This window comes from Suricata suricatta, chromosome 10, assembly GCF_006229205.1.
Source record: "Suricata suricatta isolate VVHF042 chromosome 10, meerkat_22Aug2017_6uvM2_HiC, whole genome shotgun sequence".
NCBI classification, from domain to species: domain Eukaryota; kingdom Metazoa; phylum Chordata; class Mammalia; order Carnivora; family Herpestidae; genus Suricata; species Suricata suricatta.
The window spans coordinates 26046275-26069155 of NC_043709.1; the positions used below are offsets into that span (position 1 = coordinate 26046275).

Here is a 22881-nt window from a genome sequence, read left to right on the forward strand (position 1 = left end):
TGTGACAATCGTATTTAAAAATTAAAATTGATGGAACATTCTGTTTTGGTCACCATCTGACAAGTTGAATGACAAGAGGTGGATTTTGCCAGTTTCTTTTCACTGATGCAAACTTGTGTTAAGCTATCACTGAATGGAGTATTTATAAGCTGGCCCTGAGCATGCATAAAGCATTGGTATCTGATATTTTTTTTACCTCCTAGAAATTTGAAATAAATGTGTTTGTGTTGTCTGATTAGTTAGATGATCATTGGTGTCTTGCCATGATGTTTGAAAATTACTGTACAGGAGAGTCCCAGCAAAGCGGCCGCGTGACCGGCTTTGTGTGGGACTCACATGTTGTGCCGCATTTGTCTGTCTGGCATTCGGGATGTGACCTTTCTCTTAGTTTTTGTCTGAAAACTTCACGTGTAACCACTGGTGTGTGCTGTTAGGAAACACCAGTCTGAGAATCATTTGGGGTTTGCTGAGGCATTCGAGTCTTCCCTTGTAGACCCGATGAGCGGATCTCAAGCAACCAGCTTGCCCGAGTGTCATCTGAAAGGGTTCTTCCTTTGTGAACACCAGATCCTCAGTTCATGATTCTTAACTTTCATCCTTCAGTATTTGCCCTGGGAGCTATTGTTTGATATTCAGTAATTTTTTTCTGCATTGATAGAGTTCCTCCCCTCAAAAAAAACTGTTCTTTCCCATCCATTTCCACATTTAATTTCTGACCCTTGTTATTTTTAAGTCATCAGTGTAGCCAGTCCCAAGTATGTAAATGTTAACCTGCAGGTTGGAACCTTTGTCTCTTGCAATTTAAGGTAATGGATATTGTAGCCCATCTGAATTTCCCCTTCTCTTTATTCTCATTACTTCTGGAGTTTTTTCAGAATGTGGTGTATTTTATTGTGCTCCTATGTAAGATGAAGAATTATCTATTAAAATTACATTTTCAACATAACAAAAGGTTTTGATGACTGGTAACTGGTATCCTTCCAAATAAAATGCATTGCTTGGAAACAAATGTTAGTTTAATTCAGAATAAAATTGTTGTAACCTTAATGTTGTCAATTTAAAGCTCTTAGGAGCGGTTATCATTTATAAAGTTCTTGTGCTTGTACGGAGGGCGTCTTGCAACTAAGGAAACTCAATCTCTTTCTGGGGCCAAAAGAGCACTCGGGTAGTTCAGTAGGGAGCAGCAGCTTTCTTTAATGCAGGTGACCCTGCTCGTGATGATAGCTAGTATCACACAGCGATTTGTAAGTCATAAAATCCCAGATTTAAATCCATTGTACCATAAAAATACATCTAGAATAGGACTCTGATGTCTACTGAATTGGAGTTATAGAAGTACTGAAATGGAATAATCCCGTTTTTGTTTCAAATATATGAATTCCTGATTTCATGGCATCATGTTTGTCCCTTTGTAATTTTGCTAAGAGTCCCCATTGTTTTGATAAGACTCTTTCTTAAGCAGTGAGATGAAAGGAGGCAGTTTGTTGATTTAACTTGCTTAGGATTAAAAAGGCTCTGGGAAAGGCTAGGGTACGTTTAAAAAACCGGCAGCTACATCTGGGTTTTGGGCCTGTTTTCCTTGGCCCACACAGTGTGTTTGGTTAAAGTATTTTGAATTCGGTGCCAACATTTTTAAAAGTCAGGAGATTCGTGTGAAAATCCAGAATTTTGGTCACTTGAATGATCTGAAGACCTGGCCACTGCAGACATGACCAGCCTTTGTGCGCAGCACCGTCTGGGAGGAGCTGAGCCGCAGCCGCCCCGACAAAGAGCTGGTCCTTCTTTTCTGGTCCAGTGACTCTCCAGTCGGTTGGTTACAGGCCCCTTCCAGCCCACTTGCTCCTTTATGCAGTCCTCTTCCTCTTCCCTGGTAAGCCTTTGATTTTGTAACTTCTAAGCTTAAGGAGTTGTTTGTTAATTTGACAAAAATTTAATATTCATCCATCACTGTACTCCTTGGGGATGATTAAGTGAATGAGACTAGCCTGGGGCTTTCCCTTTTGGACTCTCTGCTGGGGGAGGGGCACGGCCACACCGCAGTCCCCACTCCGTCCTGGGGAAGGGAGCACTGGGCCAGGTCTGCTCTTCTGGATTCAAGCCAGATGAACACCTCCAGGCAGGAGGAACAGCATGTGCAAAGCCCTGGAGGAGAAGAATCTAAATATGTAAGTGGCTTCTTAAAAGTCAGTTCTGCCCATTAGAAGGAGCTTTTCTGAAATCCTGAGGCATTGATAGGAGGAACTTTTATGTTTTTTTAATTTGATTTTTTGTTTTGTTGTACTGCTTTGTTAATTGTTTCCACACTAGTTATTCTTGGTCCTGCCTAATAAGATCTTAGATCTGAAGTGTATTGAACTTAAACCCTACTGTAGACCAAGAACATAACTTCAGTACAAAACTTCAGAAGCATTTTTTTTATTCCCTGCCCCGCCCCCTACAGAAACATCTTAAAATAAGCTTAAATGCAAGCCAGTATAGCTACAAGTGCTATATAGTTTAGCACTGTTGAAGGAGAATAGGGTGGGAAGTCTGGTATCCTGCAGGACCTCATAAACCATTCTGGCAAAGTGGAACTATTGGTGATCTAGGAATTGGCTTTATTTTTCTATTTGATGATTCAGGAATCTCTTTTGGCTATTCTAGCCGTATCAATTTTTGTTAGTTGCAGCAGCAAAGGTTTAAAAAAAGTAGCCTTATCTAGCAAAGCTGGCCAAAAAACATAATTAAAATGCCATGATTATAGGGCAGCTAATTCATCAGCTTATTTAAGAGAAATGTAATATTTCACTGGAATAATGTATTTTTGGGCTTGGAGATAACAGCTATTTAGCATGCTGCTTAGTTTAAGGAATTACATCAGGGGTTTATTTTTTAAATGGTTTGATGATCACAAAAGCAAAAGATGTTGAATGTAATAACTTTAAGAAAATATAAAGAATAAAAATCTGTAATCTTCCACCCAGACTGGTGATACTGTGTTTGATGCTTTAACCATATCCCCATGTGTTAATCCCAATTCTCATTGATGTTGGAAATTGGATTTGTTCCAAGAGTTAGCTTTGCTATAGCTTATTACAAATTGGGTAAATTTCTCCTGGCTGCAAAACTAGGAGTTGGGCTACAGTTTTTCCTGTTGAGTGTAGAGCTCAACATGAGATTAGGTGTTTCTTCCCAGTTACAACTTTGGCATCCATCAGCTGGTCTCATTTCATCTGTGCCTTTTGGTGTGGTGTTTCAGTTGTCTGAATGTGGACTGGCTACACTGCCAGGCCTCTACTGATTTGATGTAATTGTTTCAAGTTTCTGATTGGTTGTTACAGAACAATTGCCTAAATATTTGGACCTTGCTTATTGTCTCACAGCAGAGCCAACAAATCTCATTTTCGTTTAAAAGTTCATTTCATGGTATTCATTAAGGAGCTTTTAACATCTCTCCCTTGCTAATCATCTGTATGTATGGGACAAAACAGGTCTTAGAAATTAGGAAAGATTGATAACCTCACTTCATTTTCCTACCATGTAGAGTAACTAGCAGGTTTCCTTTTTGCATACTCCTATCCACTTTCACCCACCATATTCCATCAAACTGTTCCATGATTGGGGCACATGGGGGGGCTCAGTAGATTAAGCGTCCGAGTCTTGATTTTGGTTCAGGTATGATCTCATGGATCCTGAGATTGAGCCCCACGTCAGGCTCTGCACTGACAGCCTGGAGCCTGCTTGAGATTCTCTTTCCTCCCTTCCCTTTTTGTGTAACTTCCTCTCCCCAGTAAGTAAAGTATTCTGGTTTGAATTCAAGAGTAGACAACTCAGGACCTGTGAAAAGCAGTTTAGACATGGGAGATTAGTTGCACTAGATTTGCTTGGTGCCGTTTTCCTTGTTTTGGCAGGAAGCATTGGGACTGTGAGTAACCAAGGGAATGAATAAGGGCCAAAGTCTTACAATCCATGGTTTTTCCTTCTACAACAGTGAATATTGGGGGCTCTGTGGCCCATAGGTCTGTCCAAATTACTCACCTCTGCCATTGTTGAGAAAGCATCCATGGACCATTTTAAATGACTGGACATGCTGTACGCTCTGATAAAACTCTAATTTTTACATGTCCCAAAATATTTTCAACCACTGAATTGTAAAAAAAAAAAAAAAAAAAAAAAGTAGAAAAAAACAGTCTAAGTTTGCAAGCTGTACAAAAATAGATGAGGGCTAGGTTTGGCCTGTAGGCTGTTAACTCTGCTCCACACTTGGCAGTGACTGATTACTCACAGCTCTTGTATTAGAACCAAAAGTTGTGTCTCTCCAACCCCCCACTCTCTAAAATGTAATACATTACTGTTCCAATAACAAAGATGGTACAGGCTTCTTTTCCTCCTTTGCTGTTAAGGTTTTGTGACCTTTAGCAGGTAATGCTGTAGAGTTGTGCTTTTTGAAATGTGTTCTTTAAAGTTTACACTTGTGGCATCGTACTTCTTTGGTATCCATATAGTATCAAGTAGGGGAGGGGCAGAGAGGGAGACACAGAGTCTGAAGGAAGCTCCAGGCTCTGAGTGAGCTATCAGTAGAGCCTGAGGTGGAGCTCGAACTCAGAGACACCTGAATTGAAGTTGGACATTTAACTGAGCCACCTAGGCATCTGTTTGCACATTTAGATTGATGTCAGTTTTAAAAACTCTGCAGTATTCATCTTTCACCGTATTTTGTGCAGTTCATTGATTTCGGTTGACTAGGTTCCTAGAAGTAGAACTGTTGGGTGAAAGGTTCATAGGCATTTAACATTTTGGTTGGTATTAGTTCTCCAGAAGGCTGTACTGATTTACTTGCAGAGATCCTTACCTGACCCACATGTCATTGTCTGCATATTTCATTACATAGATTTATTACTTACTAACCACTGCCCCTTTAGGCATGAGTATGTTATTTCCATGTTTCACTTTAGTTGCCTATTCCTGGAGAGTTGGATTCCTAGTGTAATAATTTGATCAAGAGGTAGGTTTTTTAGGTTCTCCATACACATTAATAGTCAAAGTATTCTTTTAATTTCATGTTTTCAGGGAAGGAGTTTGATTAAAAATTGAGAAAAATGGGCACCTGGCTGGCTCAGTCACTAATCAGCCTGACTCAATTTCAGCTCAGGTCATGGTTTCTAGATTCTGCTTGGGATTCTCCCCCTCCCTTCTCTGCCCTTCCCCTGCTCTCCTCTCTCAGAATAAATGTTTTAAAAAATAGAGGAAAACAGATTTATTATACAGACATTCATGTTTTAATAACCAGGAAGTATGTCCGGAGGGTCGGTAGTTAGTATTCCACATACTGGGAAGAGTAACTTTCGGGATCATAACTGGTTGGAATCACAGCAATTAAGACTGGCATCTGGCAAAAAGACAATTGAGCCTTTGAGCACATTTGGGTCTTTGTATTAATGCAATGCTAAGATCGGCCTTAGAGGCCTCACCTTACTGCGGTTTAGCCAATTGCACTATTAAAAGTAAGGGGGAGAGTAGCACCTAGGAATGAGATCATTTTCAACCTGAAATTTTTTTTTCTATAGCTCCACATAAAATGTTTCTAAGTATGGGGGGGTTACATTGTTAAATATTGCTTTTGTAGATGGTACATGTAAGTGTAAAAAAAAAAAGGTAATACCTTGAAAGACATTTTTCCTTAGGAACTTGTAAACAAACACCTAGATAAGTCACTTTGGTAGACTTTAAGCTTCTTGAGGGTATAACTTACTCTGGGCTATATAAGCAACAATGCTGGGCATAAAGCAGATGCTAATTATCGCACAGCTTCTGGTAAACAAGAATTTATGAAACAAAGTAGTAGCTAGGAACTTCATTTGAGACTGAATCCACTGTAGGACATTCCCATTTTCATCCATTTTGCAGAGAGCAATAAACTCAACGTTTAGTCCTGCCACTACAAAGTTCAGCTTAGAGGTGCCTGCAGTGAATTCTTGTGACCCAGTGTGAAGACACTATTGGAAGATGCCAGGCTTCACCTCCCCCCCCATTTAATACTACTAGTCAAAAGCCAAGTGAGATTTGGATGGAACTTTTACATGAGGATTCTTAAGTTGGTCTCAGGTAAATAGTATTTTGAGGAAATACAGTGGTGAACAAGGTTACCTAACCATTTTAAACAGCTAAGTGATGGTAGTATTTATAAAGTTATCTGCAGCATGTTCTAGCAGATTACTTATAAAATTTTTATAATGGAATGCCAAGCAAGTTTTCAACTTGGACTATATTCAGTTATGTTTAAAAAAAAAAGATAATTTATTTCCATTTTTATTTGGTTTCCAAATATAAAAAAGTCAAGATTCTGACACCAATTACCTCAAATTAGACCATGCAAAGCAATTTAGAGTGTATACAACAATCATTTCCACCCCCCCATCCCTTCGGTTTTGCTACTTTATACAACTGTGATTGACAGAAAATTGAATGGCAGGTACCTGTTGGAAAATTTCACCTGTTTATTAAAAAAAGAAACACACACACACACACACACAACTCCCCAACAATTATTCAGGATAGTTGCTAGTTTGTGTCTGCAAGTCAACTTGTAACCTAGTTATTTCTTTTATTTAGGAGGCACGTGGGACTGAAAAAATTTAGCTGCCAATTTTATCCAGCTATCCCACAGAAAGCACAAATGATTCACATCACTCTAAACTTTGAAGGGTTGAGATAGTAGACACTATTTTGTTACCTAAAGTATATTCAACTGTTGAGCCTGGAAATGTAGGCTTTTTCTCTTAAGAGAAATCATAGGGCCTTTCCTCTAATTTTGCTAGCCTGGGTTCCAGAATAGTGAATCCCTCGTGTGAAATTCAAAGTGTGACAACTGTATTCTGTTGTGTCCTATAAATTTTGGCTAGTTGCATAGACTAAAGACAGTTGGTCTGCTAAATGGCACTGAAGAAAATCCTGACCCGAGTGGCACTACTTAGTCCAAATGCTTTTGACCAAAAAAAATTATACAACAATATTTATACACTCACTTTTAAGAGGTGGCGGACATTAATACTGTACATATTTTACATGTCAAATACATAGTCCAAGAGATTATAAAATAAGTTCATGCATTATTACCTCTAAGAATATCATGTACAAGAACCACCCCCCCCCCCACCGCAGTACTTGTGACAGCATTTCAGGTGCACAGTTTTATACACAAAATCCAGTTTCTCTGCTGTGTTAAGGTATATAATTTAAAGAAGTTTTAGATTACTGAAAAAAAAATCTAGCCCATTGAAGATTGATAGAAAGTGTCAATCTGTGGAATTAAAATGTAACCTCTGTACAAAGAAAAATAGAAAGATTCTGATCATGTTTGATCACACTACATAATTACAAATGAAATGTCACTGGTTAAAAGTTCTTCTACTTCACTCATTCCTCTAACAGCATTAATTTGTGAACTAATGCGTATATTTAGTTCAGCTGCATTTATGGCACAAGATCTTTTTCGGAACAATGGCACTGATTTTTCCTAAGTGTAACAGCACTCTATTTTTAGCAGCAATTATATTTTTGAAGGTTAACAATTTGTGGAACAAATGTACAACTAAACCTACTTTCTACTCTATACTCACCAGTTACAATATTTACAAGGCTAACCTCTACATACAGAAAGATCTTTCACTTGCCTCCCAACCCCATGTCTTATTTAAAGTTTGTTTTTCCTCCCACCTCATTTGTGACTTGGTGGGGGGGGGGGGGGCAGTACAGGCGTTCAGATGGGGTACCTTGTGTTTTTTAATGGGATTCTTGATTGTGAGTATAAAGATGAGTGTTAAGATAATTCTTAGCTCAGGTACGTTCCAGTGCCCCAAAACTTAGTATAAATAGTACTTATTGGCAACCTATAAAAGAGGAGATATTCTGAGGTGTCCTAATCATCAAAGTCTGTAATAGCTGAGCAGCAAGAAGGCCAGTTTACTCAGCTGTGATGCAGTCACCACCGACCAGCATTTGAGGTTAGACGCTAATCCTGTGGTTACTAGTAACCAGCAAGTTTAACTGAACAGGGGTCAGTACATTCAAAAACTGGAAATATATTTTTTAAAGGGATTTCAACTAAGGGTATTATGGTTCTCAATCAAGTACTCTGTGTAAAGAGATTATGGATAACGGGAAATTGGCAACCTAGCATGCTAACTCAAATTCCACGAATACAGTTTCTCATGGTAAGATGTATTTACTGTGTGCATCTTTCTTACTTACTACACCTCCCTGAAAATCACTCGATGTAGTTAGACTTTGTGTTAAAGGACTATTAATTATTGGCCATATCGGGAAGCTAGTGACAGAATACCAGTTGTGAAAACAGACAAAGGAGGTGATGAATTCCAGAAAATAGTAAATTAAATCCTTTGTCAAAACAGTTACGAATCATATAGAAAGTACAAGTCTGGAATTTGTGAACTTTTTTTTTAGAACTGTGATCCTATGAAACAAGTTTACGGACCAATAGATTTCTTTAATATCAAGAATTATTTTCATAAATCTCCACAACAGAACTTGTTGAATGTTAGTGCTGAGAATGAGAAAATAATTTAGAGGGGAAATATACCCAACAAGTAAGGTGATCTGACAAAAACCACAGACTGATGTCAAATGGACAAAAAAACTGATCACAATGCTGTGAAAAAATGACAACTAAAATGGTGATGGGGTGGGGCCAGGGACAGTTAAGGCATCTAAAAAAAATTCCACATGGCTTTGGCTTATTAAAATATTTTACATTTTTTTTTTTTAAAGAAGATTTGAAAACATCTGAAAAACATGCAAATTGTTTGAAAATCCTGCATGGCAAATTCAGACAGTTTGCAGGCATCATTCAGATGTTTGCCAAGGAAAAGAGAGACCTCTCCCCGGGAGACTGCACACGGGAGGCCCTCCCCGGTCTATCTTACACTGGATGGCAACCCAGAGGTCTGTGCCGCAGTCACAAACAAGGCGTTGTTATCTGGAAGGGAAGGGACTGTGGAATTCCCATTGGTTGGAGAACAACCCAGCTTTAGTTTTTCCAGATACTCTGCATGTACAGGCTTATGACACTGGAGAACTTTGATGGCGTCTTCTACTTTGAACCATTCTCTCTTCCTTCCTAGAAAATAGTATGACATTGGTCAGTAAACAGTAAAGCCATTAAAAAAAAAAAACTAAGCCAAATCCTTTAACAGTGCTCCTCACTCCTCCCCCACAACGACTTTATTGCTTTTGGAATGGCTTAGACAATAAATATTTTGGGGGAAGAATTTTAAGGTAATTCAAATGTGGACATACTGATCTTAAAAAAAGGTAACCCAAAATAACTGAAGATGAAAACTGTATCCAAGTGCATAGCAGTGGAATTAGGAGACTGGCCAGCAGAAGAAAGAAAGGGAGCTTACCTATATTAACAGAGTCTTCCCAGTCTTCTAGTATTTCAGTGACAGTAAGAACATACACATATGTTCTGTGCTTTCGGTCTTGGTTCTGCTTGAATATCAAAAGAAGAGCATTTTAATCCATAGGAACTAGCCATTACACATTTCTGAGGGGAAGATGCAGCTGTGGTAGACTGCTGACTAGCACGTCGGCCAGTGTACACAGGTGGCTAGCCCAGCGCAGAGGGAGTCTTACGTAACACAAAACGCGCTGAGATCCGCTCCCCGCAGTAAACTTTTAGCACTTTGATTTCCATGCAGGTGTTGGGACAGTCATTGAGATCAAGTATTGGTAGTTTAAAAGTTTCCAGGTGAACTGTACACAACCGAGGTTGAGGATGGCTTAGTCATTTCTGGAATGTTATCTGTTAAACTCCATTTTCACTGATCTTGAAACTGCCACCTTGTGAAAATTACACACAAGTTGGTCTTAAAATGAAGGGGCTCCCTACCTTCATCTCAATTTAAGTTAGCCTTGTTTACTATAGGACTTGCCTGATTTTTTAAATTTATTTTTTTAATGTTTGTTTATTTTGAGGGAGAGAGCGAGGGAGGGGCAGAGAGGGAGAAAGAATCCCAAGCAGGTTCCCAGCTGTCAGTGCAGAGGCTGACGCAGGGCTTGATTTTACAAACTACGGGATCATTCATGACCTGAGTGGAAATCGAGTCAGACCTTCCCCCGCTCCCCCTGCTTTTTAAAGTATATTCTACATCCAATGTGGGGCTTGAACTCATGATCCTGAGATCAAGAGCCACATGCTCTACTGACTGAGGCAGTCAGGCAGCCTGATAATTACCCCAGTTTCTCCCACCACAAACAACCAGAGTACTACACTCAATTCAAACAGCGTATTAGGTGTTTGGGAAGGAATGGGAACAGCAAAAAAATGAGAGGCATCTCACATAAAACATTACTATTATTATCAAGAACCCACTGTCATATCTGTATCTGGAAAATCAATACATTTATTATCCTACGTTCAAAAATTCATTGAAATCACCAGGGTGAATAGGCAGGACAATGCTAATTTTCCCTTATAGATTCTAAGGGGAAGGGTACGTTGACCACTGTTTTCTGTTCAGGTTCTATGAAATGTAAATAGCATTTGTAAAGCAGTTAGTACTATTACCTTCCTATGTTATCTAAGCTTTATTTATAATGTGAGACGCTTTCTTCAAAAATCTTAGCAGCATATTGTCAGTGTGCTCTTTGTACCAGGGCTTTTCTGAATGACAGAAAATGTATTTTTCAGTTTAACCAGGAGATGGTGCTGTTGCGTAAAGCACTTGCTGAATTCTGGGAAAGTCTGAATATTAAGAACTTTACTGCTAACACTTACTGTATTTTGGGAGTCATCAATTCTACCAAGTGCTGCACAATCTGAATTTCTGAATTCTGTAAAAAGCCTTTAAAATAAAATTTATATGGTTCTACCAGAAGGACTGAACTAACCCTTAAATATCTTGTGACCTGACCACATTTCTCCCTACCTTCCAAAGAATAACTGCCAATCCCAAACTCCCTCCACACATTCCATACTGACTCGAGTAATAACAGATTACAGGAGAATTCTATGCTTTTAGCATCTATTCTTTGTATCTGAGTGTTTTTTTTTTTAAACACCTTCATAGAGTCCTCTAAAGATAAAGTCATTATTTGTGTATCATCTACATGTTATACACTAAAGGCTCAGGGTACTTTTCCAGACAGTAGTCACAAAAGACCGAAGCCCTTGGGTGATAGTGAGGACACTGTACTTCCTAAAAAACGTAACAGTAAACCAAAAGATAAGTCCTTCTCTGTACTGTCATATAAAAGTAATTATAATACTGCATAAAAATTGATGGCATATGAAACTTAAGCAACTTTTACCTCTCTTCCTCCTAATCCTTGTAATTTACTTATTTACTGATAACTGATCGTTTTAAGATGAATGTCTACCTGGGCTGTGCTAGATTATATAGCCGGGTTAGGAAAAGAATCATTAATTCTGTCACCAGCAAGGATTACTTTTGTAACTCACCTCAAATATGCCCAGGAGTCTGCCTAATTTTCCTTTGACTCCAGCCTATTAAAAACAGATGCAGTGTGAAACTGTTAGCTTTCATAAGAAAGTTTACATGAAAGTTACTTTCTAGCTATTTCAACTCAAGGATCTAAACACAGTAGGCCCTTCCAAATCAACCCTGCCTCTCTGGAGGTTTTTTGGCTATGCGAAGATTCATGACCTGTGGCTTGCTATACAACATGGTTTAATTTATTCCATATACAAGTTCAGACTGATCAGATTGTCATTTGTTTTATAAGAAATGACAGGGATTGACCAAAAATTAGACCTACCAATTTGGGACAAACTTCATGAATGAAAACAGACTTTCTGTATGAACTGATCAGTCTCCTTCTTACTTAAAGGACTGTCTTTCTGCTTTCTTTTTTCACGTGGCCTACAAGGTACAATTCTCCATATAGGTTTCTCTCCTACTGCAGAGTCCTTGTTACTTTTACCAGGACTGTGCAGGTAAGAGACTGACGGGCACTTCAGCGCGCGCCCGTTTGGATCCGCACAGCAATCAGTCCTGCAGCAGTGCACGCTGTCTCCTCTATCCAGGATGCGCTCTTCCCTGAGGAGGATGCTCATCCTTCAAGACCCATCTCCCTGAAACCTCCCAAGACCCAAAGGGAGCATTCACATTTGCTTCCCATTTACACCCGAACTGCTGTTCAGTAACTTTCATGGCACTTAGTCAATGCTGTTTTGTCTGAGTAAAAACCAAGTTCTATCATCAACTGTAAAAAGACAAGCAGGCCATGTATGCTTTTGGGCATGTGTGTGTGCCGCATTTTACAAAACAAGTAGAATAAAAGCAATTTGCTTCCTACTCATTTGAAAAACTTAGAGCACACGATGAATGTCTCTGAGCATTCCTGCAGTGCATTACAGTGTAATATGAACCCTGCTCTGAGGGCCGTCCTGTTCTACACTGATCACTGATCATCAGGCTTAGTGTCTGTTATACAATTGCATGTTACACAATTCTGGAGGACTTCTACATGGATTTTAGCACTCTTTTACCAGGCTTAACAAATACCTGCCTAACAAAATGCTAGCTATAGTCACCCGCTTAAAATGAATCAGACAAAAAGAGCACTCATGTGACCTGCCTAGCCTGCTGCATGTAGCCAAAGTGCCACACAGAACACACTGTAAAAGCTCAAAATACAGTGTGTGCGAAAGGATAGCAAATAAGCTACTATTCATCTCACCTCTTCATAAACCTCCCGCACGGCAGCGCCACCAGGCTCCTCCTCTGGCTCCATTCCTCCTCCCGGGACGATCCACTGGTCTGGGTACCGACTGCTGCTCACCAACAGCACCTGCAAGACCCATGGCAAGCGTGTGCCTTGTAGCCTCTGGAGCACTACGGGCGAGAGCGACATTCCTACTCTCTACGAGGCTGGAACGCCCTTCCAGGGGAACCCGGTTTTTAATTTCATTAAAATTATTAGGGGTAGACATTGTACCACAAAGAAAGCAGTTGATAGCCTTTGTAAACACTCTTTTGGAAATCAGAATTCAACAATAATGTGATCATACCACCAAATCATTCTGAACCTAATGAAATCACTTAAACTACCAGATTCAATTAGTACAATTCTCCGAATCATGGGTGCTAATGAAAGATAAAAGCAGAGACTCAGTTTGCTGGCCCCACAGCTGCCTGCCCTTGGGTCTGGGGTTGTATCTGCTGTTCATGAGTTAGAGTCTTATTATCCTGCTGCAAATGGGAGAATATGTGACCCCAGGCAGTCACCCTGTTCTCTCACCTGTGAAGAGTAAGAATACTTAAAAGAACAGATACTGTGAAAAAAGAATAGGGGAATTCATGCTAAGTCAATGCTCAGTATACAGAGAGTTCTTGTTATTTTTATACTGATGATCAGGTGGAAAGAGGTACCCTTCATATTCCGAACTCCGATAAATGGGCGAAAGTCACTTTTGGTAACAGGCAGCTACAATTTATGACCTAGAAGAGGGATGGCGAGCTACAGCGAGTGCACCGCTTGTTTTGTACAGTCTGTGAGCAGAAAATGGGTTTTCTACTTTTAATTATATGAAATTCAAATTCCACTGTTCATAAATAAAATTTTATGAGAATCCAGCCACACTCATTCATTTTTTTTTTACATGTTGCCTATGGCTGCTTTCATGCTGTAACAGCAGAGTTAGGTGGCTGTGACAGAGACTGCAGGGCTCACAAAGCCTAAAATGCTATCTGGCCCTTTCAAGAAAAGTCTGCAGGCCCCAACTGAGAATGGCATTAACCTTGAAATTTGCAAATGCTTTTTAAAAAACAAACTACATTACCACAGAGTATCCTAGAGGTTCACTACTTTAACAGTACCTGAAACATATATTATATATCCATCTTATACATGAAAACTTGTGGGCTGGGGTAGGTTGAAATTCACTCAAGTTAAAACAGCAAAAAAGGCTACTATGATAAATAACCAAATGATGTTTATGAAGTAACAGGTGTCTTAACCAACTTGAACAAAAATGTTTACAAAATTACCTTAGTATATTGTCTCTAAGTAAACAGGACATTCTCTCCAGATATACCAGTCAATTCAGAGCAAAGTGTAATCCCCAAAGTGCGCACTGGTTTTCTGACATGAATGCCGGCGTGCAATCTGCCCAGCACTGGAGAGTTCACAGCCAGCACCCGGATTCACCTCCCCACCTCCCACCCGAGGTGGCTGCCAGGAACTCAACCTTCCCCAGCTGGAAAGTTCCACGATGATAGTAAATAGCTCAGCAACTCCAGCCGTTCCCCCAAGCTCTAATCCACTGGGTGGGAAGATAAGGGAACATCCATTTCAGGCACACATCCCCTCAATTTGAAAACGAAGCAGCACACTTGTGCCTGTGGACACCCCATCACCGCAGAGCAGTGATCAATTAATGCTCAAGGGGTCTGGGTGGTGTTTCTCTCATTCTTCATCTGGACAAATGAATAACTGGCAGAACAATGCAAACCCAGAGAAAGTTCTCCAAATTAATAACAGCTGATAAAGCCTTAACTAAAATATGAACGACTGACTGGGAGGTTACCACCAAGTCCAAATATAGCAATTTTGGTAAAACGAAACATAAGACAGCTTTAAATTTAAAGTGTAAGCAAATAGGGCTTACATATCAAAATTAGAAACTAAAGAGCAAGAATAAACAAATCTAGCAAGAATTAGAAAACAGTGATTTGAACTCAAAGATGTTTTGCGACTGTACAGATCATACCCAAGATGTATTTCGTTCCTTGATGCGCCCAATGAGGGACTAATAATCTACCATTCAGTGCACCACTTTCCTCCTCTGTAAAAATAAGCACCGATCCTTGTAGAATTATTGAGTGTTTATGAGACTTAAACATCTTAAGTCTTGGCCTAAGTACTTGATGTTGGTCATTACTAGCTCTTCTGCTTTCCCACTAATTAAATTGAATCAGCTCATCAAGAGTTAGGCTTTCTCCCCAAATTCTGCCCATTGTATTAGTATTATAATTATTGAGAGTGATGAAATGAGGGCAAAAAGGAATTATCAAAAAAGACTTTGCAAAGATTAATTAAAGGTGGGTTATTAAAAACTGCCATCAAATTAAATATGGATGAGACTACTGTAAAAAGGAAATTAAAAAACCCAGAAAGAGCCTCCAAGAGTCTTCTTCAAAGTTCAGTTAAAATTCTTTAAACAAAATGGAACTGCAAATTAGATATCATCTTTTGTTGTATTCAAAAAGAAGGCTTACCAAGTATCTATGGCATTTCAAGGCTTTGGCCTATATATCGAGACTGCCAAGTGTTACGTTTTTAAGTTAAATAAAAAATGCTTAAGGTATAAAAGCAGATGTCTTGCATCAAGGGAAAAGTAAACGGTAACTGTTTCTGACTGCAGAGTTGGAGGCCTCCTTTTTCCCTTGTTACCAGGTGTGGGTTACAGACAATCTAGTTTTTAGTCTCTGGATGAAATTCTTATTTTTTTTTAAAAATACAGTTTCTTGCTAAGTTAGCTAACATACAGTGCATATATAGTGTGCTCTTGACTTTGGGAGTAGATTCCCGTGATTCATCACTTAAAAACACCTGGTGCTCATCCCAACAAGTGCCGCCCCAGTGCTGGTCACCCATTCTCCCCTACCCCAACCCCCCATCAACCTTCAGTTTGTTCTCTGTATTTTAAGAGTCTCTTATGGTTTGACTCCCTCTGTTTGTAACTATTTTTTTCCTTTCCTTCCCTCTGATAAGAGAACATGTATCTGTTCTTCTCTGACTTATTTCACTTAGCATAATACCCTCCAGTTCCATCCACGTTATTGTAAATGGCAAGATTTCATTCTTTTTCATTGCAGAGTAGTTGGATGAAATTCTTAACTACCCAATTCTACGCTAAGTAACTTTCTGGATTACTTTCATAATGGGACAGGACACTGCAGGGGCTTGCTACTGGAAAAGTACATTCTTATTTAGTGAACAGGGAGTTTCAAAACCATCGATATAATGTTTGAGTCCTGAAAAAATGAAATTCAAGATCATATATCTAGGTCAATGATAATTCCCATTTGTCCCAAGATAGTGTTTAAGAGATAAATTATATAAGGTTAATAATGTTGAAAATCCATTAATATAGTCTGTGTCTGCTTTTCTGAACATTTATGCTTCTAATTAAAATCAAATTTCTAATCTGCAGTCTACAGGACATCATCCACATATGACTGAACTTGTCTTCCAAAGTCAGTGACGGGAAATCCCTACATGCTTCCCCAGCTCCCTTCATAAATTACTTTTTAGAAAGCCTCATGGAAACAGATCTGTATAGTTTTGGACAAATGATTTCTCAGAAACGGAGAGCTTATTAACATGCAAGAGTTGCCTGACATTCCAAAAATGATTAAATTTGATCAAACCATTAACTTCAAATGTAACTTTCCAAAATAAATGAGTAATTAATACCTGTGGTTTAGAATAATCAGCATCTAAACTACTAGTTTAAAACATTTGATAATGAGCCTTTGGTAATGAAACAGATTTGAAAACCAGTATGTTTTATTATGTATTTGCCTACTCATCTAGAGTACTTCATCCAAAGTTCAAATGAGGTCAAGGCCACATTTGTATGTTTGTTGCTTCCGTATGGAGAGGGGAGTGGTGGTGATTATCCAGCAGGGTAGAAGAATGAATCTGAATAGCATAGAGACAAAGTTGATTAACATCCCTACTACATGCTAGAAGAATCTAAACCTATAGAACTGTATCCCAAATCATTATCATTCCATATCCTAGAAAAAAAAAACCATATAAACATTTCTACAACATCCCCAATCTACTAGATCTGTAATACAGCTTTAGCATGCTTAGGAATGCTCTAAAAACATTACTTAGGCTATAAAATCTTAGTAAGGGGATACACTAATAGCTGACAAATCCAGACCTGGTTGTTCATCGGTTTTAAATTCCTTTTCAACTACCTTTCTAGGTATATTACATTTTGTTTATCCAACAAGATGACAGTCTGCCACATTAGTGAGAAGGTGACCGAGTTGAAAGCAGACTTTCAACCTTCCAGATAAGTCAAGCTGAGTCCAAAGGAAAGATTTATAAAAAGGTTAGCCAACCCACCAGGCTGCAGAATTAGACTTGAATCACACTCAGCGTCAAAGCCAGCGCTGTTGCCCACCTTCACATAAGCATTCCTGCTACTATAGTATCAGTCCTCAGCTCTACCTTCCACGTGCATTCAACATTTATCAGAATAAAACACCATTCACCTGTCTTGTTAAGGAGCCATTTCCCACACTTGTCTTTTTCTGATTCATAATGATTTAAGCATTTGGAATATAAGTACTTCTTACTTTAAGTAGCAGCACTGTAGTGATAATGGCCTGTTTGGAACCAGCCCTGAGTCTTACTGGACAACAGTTTGTTTATGAATTGCAATAATCTGCAGTATAGATTGAATATCCTATTATCACCTAGTAAGTCCTCCTCACTGGGGGTGTGTAAGAGCTTATAAACTAAAAAAAATGCTGTTCACGATCTATGCAATGCAGTTATGCCTTCAGAGCATGGAATTAAATGAAATTCTTAGTTCTATACACCAAGTGGCCCCCAAATGCCATTGGTGTTTCAGCTTTTACTCTTATAACTGCTCTTGGTCACAGCTTGCTTCCGGGAACAACTAGTCACTACAAATGACTATTTCTTTCCCGGAGTGGGGGGGTGGGAAAGGCTATCCAGAGAAGCTTTCAAGTGATCCCTAAATCTAGGAATGAAGAGTTTTATTTTGTGAACTGTAGCTATTTAGAAACTGTATTGGGGTTTTTGTTCTTTGTTTGTATGTTATCATGAACCAGGATGCACGAATGGTTAAAACTACTTTTACCATAGTTAACTGTATTATAGGCTCTTAACCAATATTAGGCCAGCAAGCAGTATATTAGAACACCCAGTATGCACAAGGACATCTTAAAAGATCTTACGTGGTCACTGTATCCATTAACCAGCTACCTACTGCTACTATTAAGCAAATTAGCAATACTTTATGGACTATTGAGGCATAGTTGTATAGGAGGGTCAGAAACTACCCAAATCAAATTGTTTTGGGAAAATGTGTTTAAGCCAAATTAGATGACTGCTTGGCCAAGAAAAGATCAAAATTCCAAATTCGAGTATGGTTTCTCCTGAATGTGTGTCACTTTTATACCATTATAAAGTCGAAAAATCACAAGTTGAACCATTGAAAGTCTGGAACCATCTTTATGCGATTGGTAGAACAATGCTAAATTGGACTGATCATGACATTTTCTCGTAGTGTGTCAATGTTTTGAAATGATGGGCTTAGCTTTTACACACACTGGAGAAAGCCTTAGTGATATATACAAAGAGCCTAAAACAGATGCAAACTGTACAAAAATGCCTTCCCTTGAAGGAAGTGGCTGCTTGAATGGCCTAAAAAGCTCTTTATGGCTAAGAGAGCTGCAGGCATAGATATTTCCCTCTGTTTAGAAAAGACTGCCTTCAGATAGTTATTTAATTTTCATGATAAAGTAGTCTCCACTTGAAGCAAGTATCTTCAGAGCCTTAAATCTAAAAGGACTTCTGCAGAAGTATGAGCCCCAGAGTATTTATCTGAAAAGGCAGACTGTCTATTAATCCCAAGCACACAAATGTCAGTAGAGATTTACCTGTGCTAGTATTTCTCATTAAGACTGTTTTTATTAGAGCTCTGGTTTTAGAGTCCCACAGGTTGTAAGACTGCTTTCCCAAGTCTTAGCTTTAGTGCATGTTTTGTAGAATTCAGACATTTTAGTTAATACACATTTGGCATTTAGCAGGTAGAATGCAGTCCCTGGCTCAAGGAGCTTAAACGCTAATTAGGGCAGTTAAGTCCAAGTGGAAGAGTAATAGGCAGTTCTTAAGACAGTTTTGTTAGTGTTTCTCACTGACAACTATCCCTGGATTCCACCCAGAATCAAGTCATTCGTATTTCTCTTTTCAGTACTCTATCTTATATTGCTGCTAGATCATCCTCAAGCTTGAATATATTTAAAATGTAAATGTTCCTTGTTCAAAACTAAGTGTTTCCGTCTTGCCTAGCAACTCCTTTGCCTTATACATAAGGTGCTCTTTTTCACTAGTCCACAAGCCCTAAGTCCTGCTCTGCTTGGGATGCCTGGATGTGTCCTTCCTCTCTCACTCACTGAAATTCAACCCCAGTGACCTTAACCCTGCAACACCTGATGGTATATGCAAACGTGCTCAACAGAGTCCATTTCTGGCTACCTTCTGTGAATGTACTGTTCTCTTTCACTGTCCAGCTACTCTATGGGATGCTTACTTGTGGGCTTGTGTGGAAGCCCAACCACCAAAACTAAGGGTGGTTCCCTACAGAAATAACTAGGTGGAGAGAGGATCAAATGAACATGAGATTTAGAAATAAAGGATTTGGGCTCAAAAAGATCTACCAGCTTCGGTGATCTTGGGACAAATTAGCTCTGCTGCCTGATTTCTTACTATACAAATGCTAATGCTTACTTAGCTCGCAGGGAAGACAAAATGGGCAAATACATAAAACCACCCCCAAGAGAACACAGACTCTGCAGTTTCTTTCCTAAAACCACCTGTTCTCAACTAAGGGCTACTGAGAATGCCTTCAGTACAGGGAGAGCCATATTGGAGTACTGCATAACTTTTTGTGGTCAAACAAAAGTCCCAGAGCCTTCCCTCAGAGCGTATTCTCTAACAAACTGGCTTGGTTTCTCAACCTGCACAGTACCAGGTAACAGATTTCTCTAATGCTCCAGAGCTTGCTCCTTACTTCATTTTATCTAATGGCACTAGTCTCTAGACTCAACCAGAGGCTAGGAACTTAGCATTTATAACTCCTTGATATGCTACAGTAATTTCTGAAGTGTTCTTCAGGCTTTCCTTTACCATTCACACAATACAGATCATTTCAATTTCCTCCCGTTTCCTATATATTCCCCTGGGAACCGTTTTTACAAAGCCTGAATTCCAAGTTCAGGTTATGGCAAGACTTCAAAGTCGTCACTTCCAGAAAGGCTTCCAAGCTCAGCCTCACAGAATCTCTCATTCAGCAAATAGTGTGCACCCAATTGCTATGGAGCCCTGTGCCAAGAGCCCAGCATCAGAAACGGGCTGGATCCTGAATCTGACTCCAGCACTTCCTAATTATGTCATTTGGGCAAAGCACTTAGGCTCTTCAACCGTCTACTCACCTACAGACTAGCACAAAGAGAATTAAATGCAACAAACTTAAAGGTCTTCAGGCAAGCCCCCCAGAGTATAAACACTCAACCAAGAATGTGATTACACAACAGTGAGCAAATTAGACAAGATCATTGACCTATCTTGATCACTCTGGGCTATTATATGCTTTTATATTCAAAGTGTGTTTTTTCCTAACTTAGCCTCAACGCACTTAACGTTTGTCGACTGATACACTGTAAAGGTTAAAAACAAAATGGAATACAAAAACCTACCCCCTTTGAGCTTCCAGCTCTCCTAAGTGGGCCCAGGTCATAGAGTAAGAACAACTATACCACTGAGTGTACACTATGTCATGTCATTCTAACTGCACGGATTAGCAATAAGGAAGCCATTAAATTCCCGTCTCCAGCTTTAGCCTGGCATTTTATTGGACACAGTTGGTTATAGAGGCAGAATTCAGATTGTTAATTTTTTCCCTGTCTAATCATTTTAGGAGTGGCAACGCTTTAAAAAAAAACTTAAAATTTTTTTTAAGTTTATCCATTTATTTTTTAGAGAGAGACAGAGCAAGCAGGGGAGGGGCAGAGAGAAAGGTAGAGAGAGAATTCCAAGCAGACTCCACGCTGTCAGCACAGAGCCCAAAGTGGGGCTTGAACCCATAAACCGTGGGATCATGACCTGAGCCAAAACCAAGAGTCCGAGGCTTAACTGACTAAGCCACCCAGGAGTCCCTAAAACATTTTTAATGTTTATTTATTTTTGAGAGAGAGAGAGAGAGAGAGAGAGAGAGAGAGAGCGAGCGAGAGAGAGAGAGCGCAAGCACGCACAAGCTGGAGAGGAGCAGAGAGAGATGGAGACACAGAATCTGAAGCAGGCTCCAGACTCTAAGCTGTCAGCACAGAGCCAGTAGCAGGGCTTGAACTCTAGAACTCATGAACCAGGGAGATCATGACCTGGGCCAAAGTCAGACAGATGCTTAAAGACGGAGAGGAGTGGCAATGCTTTATAAAAGATTTTCTTGGCTACCAGTCAACTATTATTGCTTTAAGTTAATTTAAAACAGTGAACCATTTTAAATTAAATGTAACTTTAACAAGGAAAAACTGTTCTCCAGAAAAACCATGAGAGCCTCACCAAATGAAGAAGGGTAAATTAAAGACTGCTTACTCTTAGAACAAGAAAGGCTGCTCCTCTCCAGATGTCAATCCAAATACAGCAAAGTAAAGAAGCCTTGATAAATATGCCAAGAGTTAGAGATTACGGTCTGAAAATGGCAACTCTGCCCACCTCTAGTCCATCTTCTTCCTCTGGCATTATTCCACTAGCCATCTTTCTACAGTCAGAAAACTTTAAAAAGAGGCCTTAAAAAAAATGTATCAAGTATAATATGCCAAGTGCTTGCGAGTTAAAAGCTCCACTTAAAAGTGGGATTGAGAAAACCAGACCGAATGGGGTTTTATTTTTAAAGCACGGGGATGGTCTGGCTATTCCCTAGATTTAATCCGAAACCTGCTGTAAAGGGTAAGGAACATGTAACAGAGGCAGAAGGGCTCGGCTGCAAGGCTCACGCCATTTCTGCCGCCTCCGTTAGCACTCAAGGTTTATCTGGCTTTACCCAATTCGCGTGTTAAAATGGTGACTGCTGCTCTAAGCGACTTATACGGCCCGGGACCTTCCCCCCGGCCAGGAGGTGTCTCCGCCTCGGGTCCTCACGACGGCCCGACAGACCACTGGGCTGGGCGAGCCCCTTTGTCTCCCCTATCAACCCAGAGAAAGGAAGGAAGGAGGGAGGAGGGGTGGGAGGGAAAGAGGGAGGGGGCTAATCCCTCCCAGCCCGGTGGCCAGACGAAGGGTCGGGCGAGGAAGGAGAAGGGCGAGGACCCCCCTACCCCGACCCGCCCTAGCCCCCACCCCCCAGCCTGCCCCGGGGCCGCCGCGGAAGGCGCAGAGTGTGCTGGCCGTCCTCACCTCGTCCTCCTGTTCGCTCCGGAAGCACAGGCACGCCGCCCGCTTCTTGAAGCCCTCGCGGTCATAGGTCCGCGTCTGGTTGGGCTTGAACTTCATCATAGAGGCGGGCTCTTGCCGCTGCTGCTCCGGCCGCCGCCGCGGGGGCCCGGCTGCCGCCACCCCGCCGGGGAGTTGGGGCGCGGGCGAGTCGGGGCGCAGGGGCGCCGGGAGGCGAGGCGGCGGCGCGGGGAGTGACAGCGAGGCCGATCAGTCCCGGAGCCGGCGGCCGCTTCGACGCGGAGCAGGGCGCAAGCGCCGGTCACTGCAGCCCGGGGACCGGAGAGGAAGAACCACCTCTGCCCGGGCGTCTGCCGCTCTCCATGGAGCCCGCCGCCCGCTTGTCTCCGCTCCTTCCTCCTCCTGCTGCCGCCGCCGCCGGGGGAAGAGCGAGGCTCGAGGCTCACGCCACTAGGAGACAGTTGTGAGAACTCACAGCAACCGGGCAGCAGCGCCGCGGCGGCTTCGCGCCGCCCCCACCGCCTCTGTATTTAAGCCAGTCCTCGCAGCTCCGCCCCCGCGCGTCCCGCCCCGCGCGCGCCAACGCGTCTGCGTGCCAGGACCGTTGCGGCGGGGGAGGGGCCTCGACCGCGCGGCGGACGGGGTTCCGCGGTGTCTGCGGGCCGGGGCTGCCACCCGCAAGCGCGGGATGGACGT

The 22881-nt window shown here is 40.9% G+C and overlaps 1 protein-coding gene and 1 long non-coding RNA gene across 7 annotated transcripts; one reads left to right on the forward strand and one right to left on the reverse strand.

The window, feature by feature from the left end:
* The first annotated feature begins 5831 nt into the window (after positions 1–5831).
* On the forward strand, positions 5832–10874 carry LOC115303720. Its single transcript, XR_003914210.1, has 2 exons — positions 5832–6084; positions 10691–10874. It is a non-coding gene; the product is annotated as an uncharacterized LOC115303720 (long non-coding RNA).
* On the reverse strand, positions 6253–22711 carry NUDT4 (nudix hydrolase 4). Of its 6 annotated transcripts, none has more exons than XM_029953579.1 (6): positions 22189–22710; positions 21388–21450; positions 12703–12813; positions 11462–11506; positions 9402–9486; positions 6253–9115 (listed from the first exon to the last, which is right to left on the reverse strand). In XM_029953579.1, the coding sequence occupies exons 1-6, from the start codon at positions 22285–22287 to the stop codon at positions 8913–8915; spliced, it is 606 nt and encodes a 201-aa protein (XP_029809439.1). In that variant the 5' UTR covers positions 22288–22710; the 3' UTR covers positions 6253–8912. The 6 variants fall into 6 exon arrangements, with proteins under 6 accessions (XP_029809439.1, XP_029809438.1, XP_029809441.1 ...); XM_029953578.1 differs by having other exon boundaries at positions 9402–9489; XM_029953581.1 differs by lacking the exon at positions 11462–11506 and having other exon boundaries at positions 22189–22711.
* Positions 22712–22881: the final 170 nt, after the last annotated feature.

Excerpts from the sequence above, each read along its gene's own strand:
- NUDT4 (XM_029953578.1), bottom strand. The coding sequence starts at position 22,287 with ATGATGAAGTTCAAGCCCAACCAGACGCGGACCTATGACCGCGAGGGC. Across the intron at positions 21,451-22,188 it reads GGAGCGAACAGGAGGACGAG|GCTTCTTTACTTTGCTGTAT; the intron begins GTGAGGACGGCC and ends ATATTTATCAAG. Across the intron at positions 12,814-21,387 it reads CAGCCTTTCTTGTTCTAAGA|GTGCTGTTGGTGAGCAGCAG; the intron begins GTAAGCAGTCTT and ends TGGGTCTTGCAG.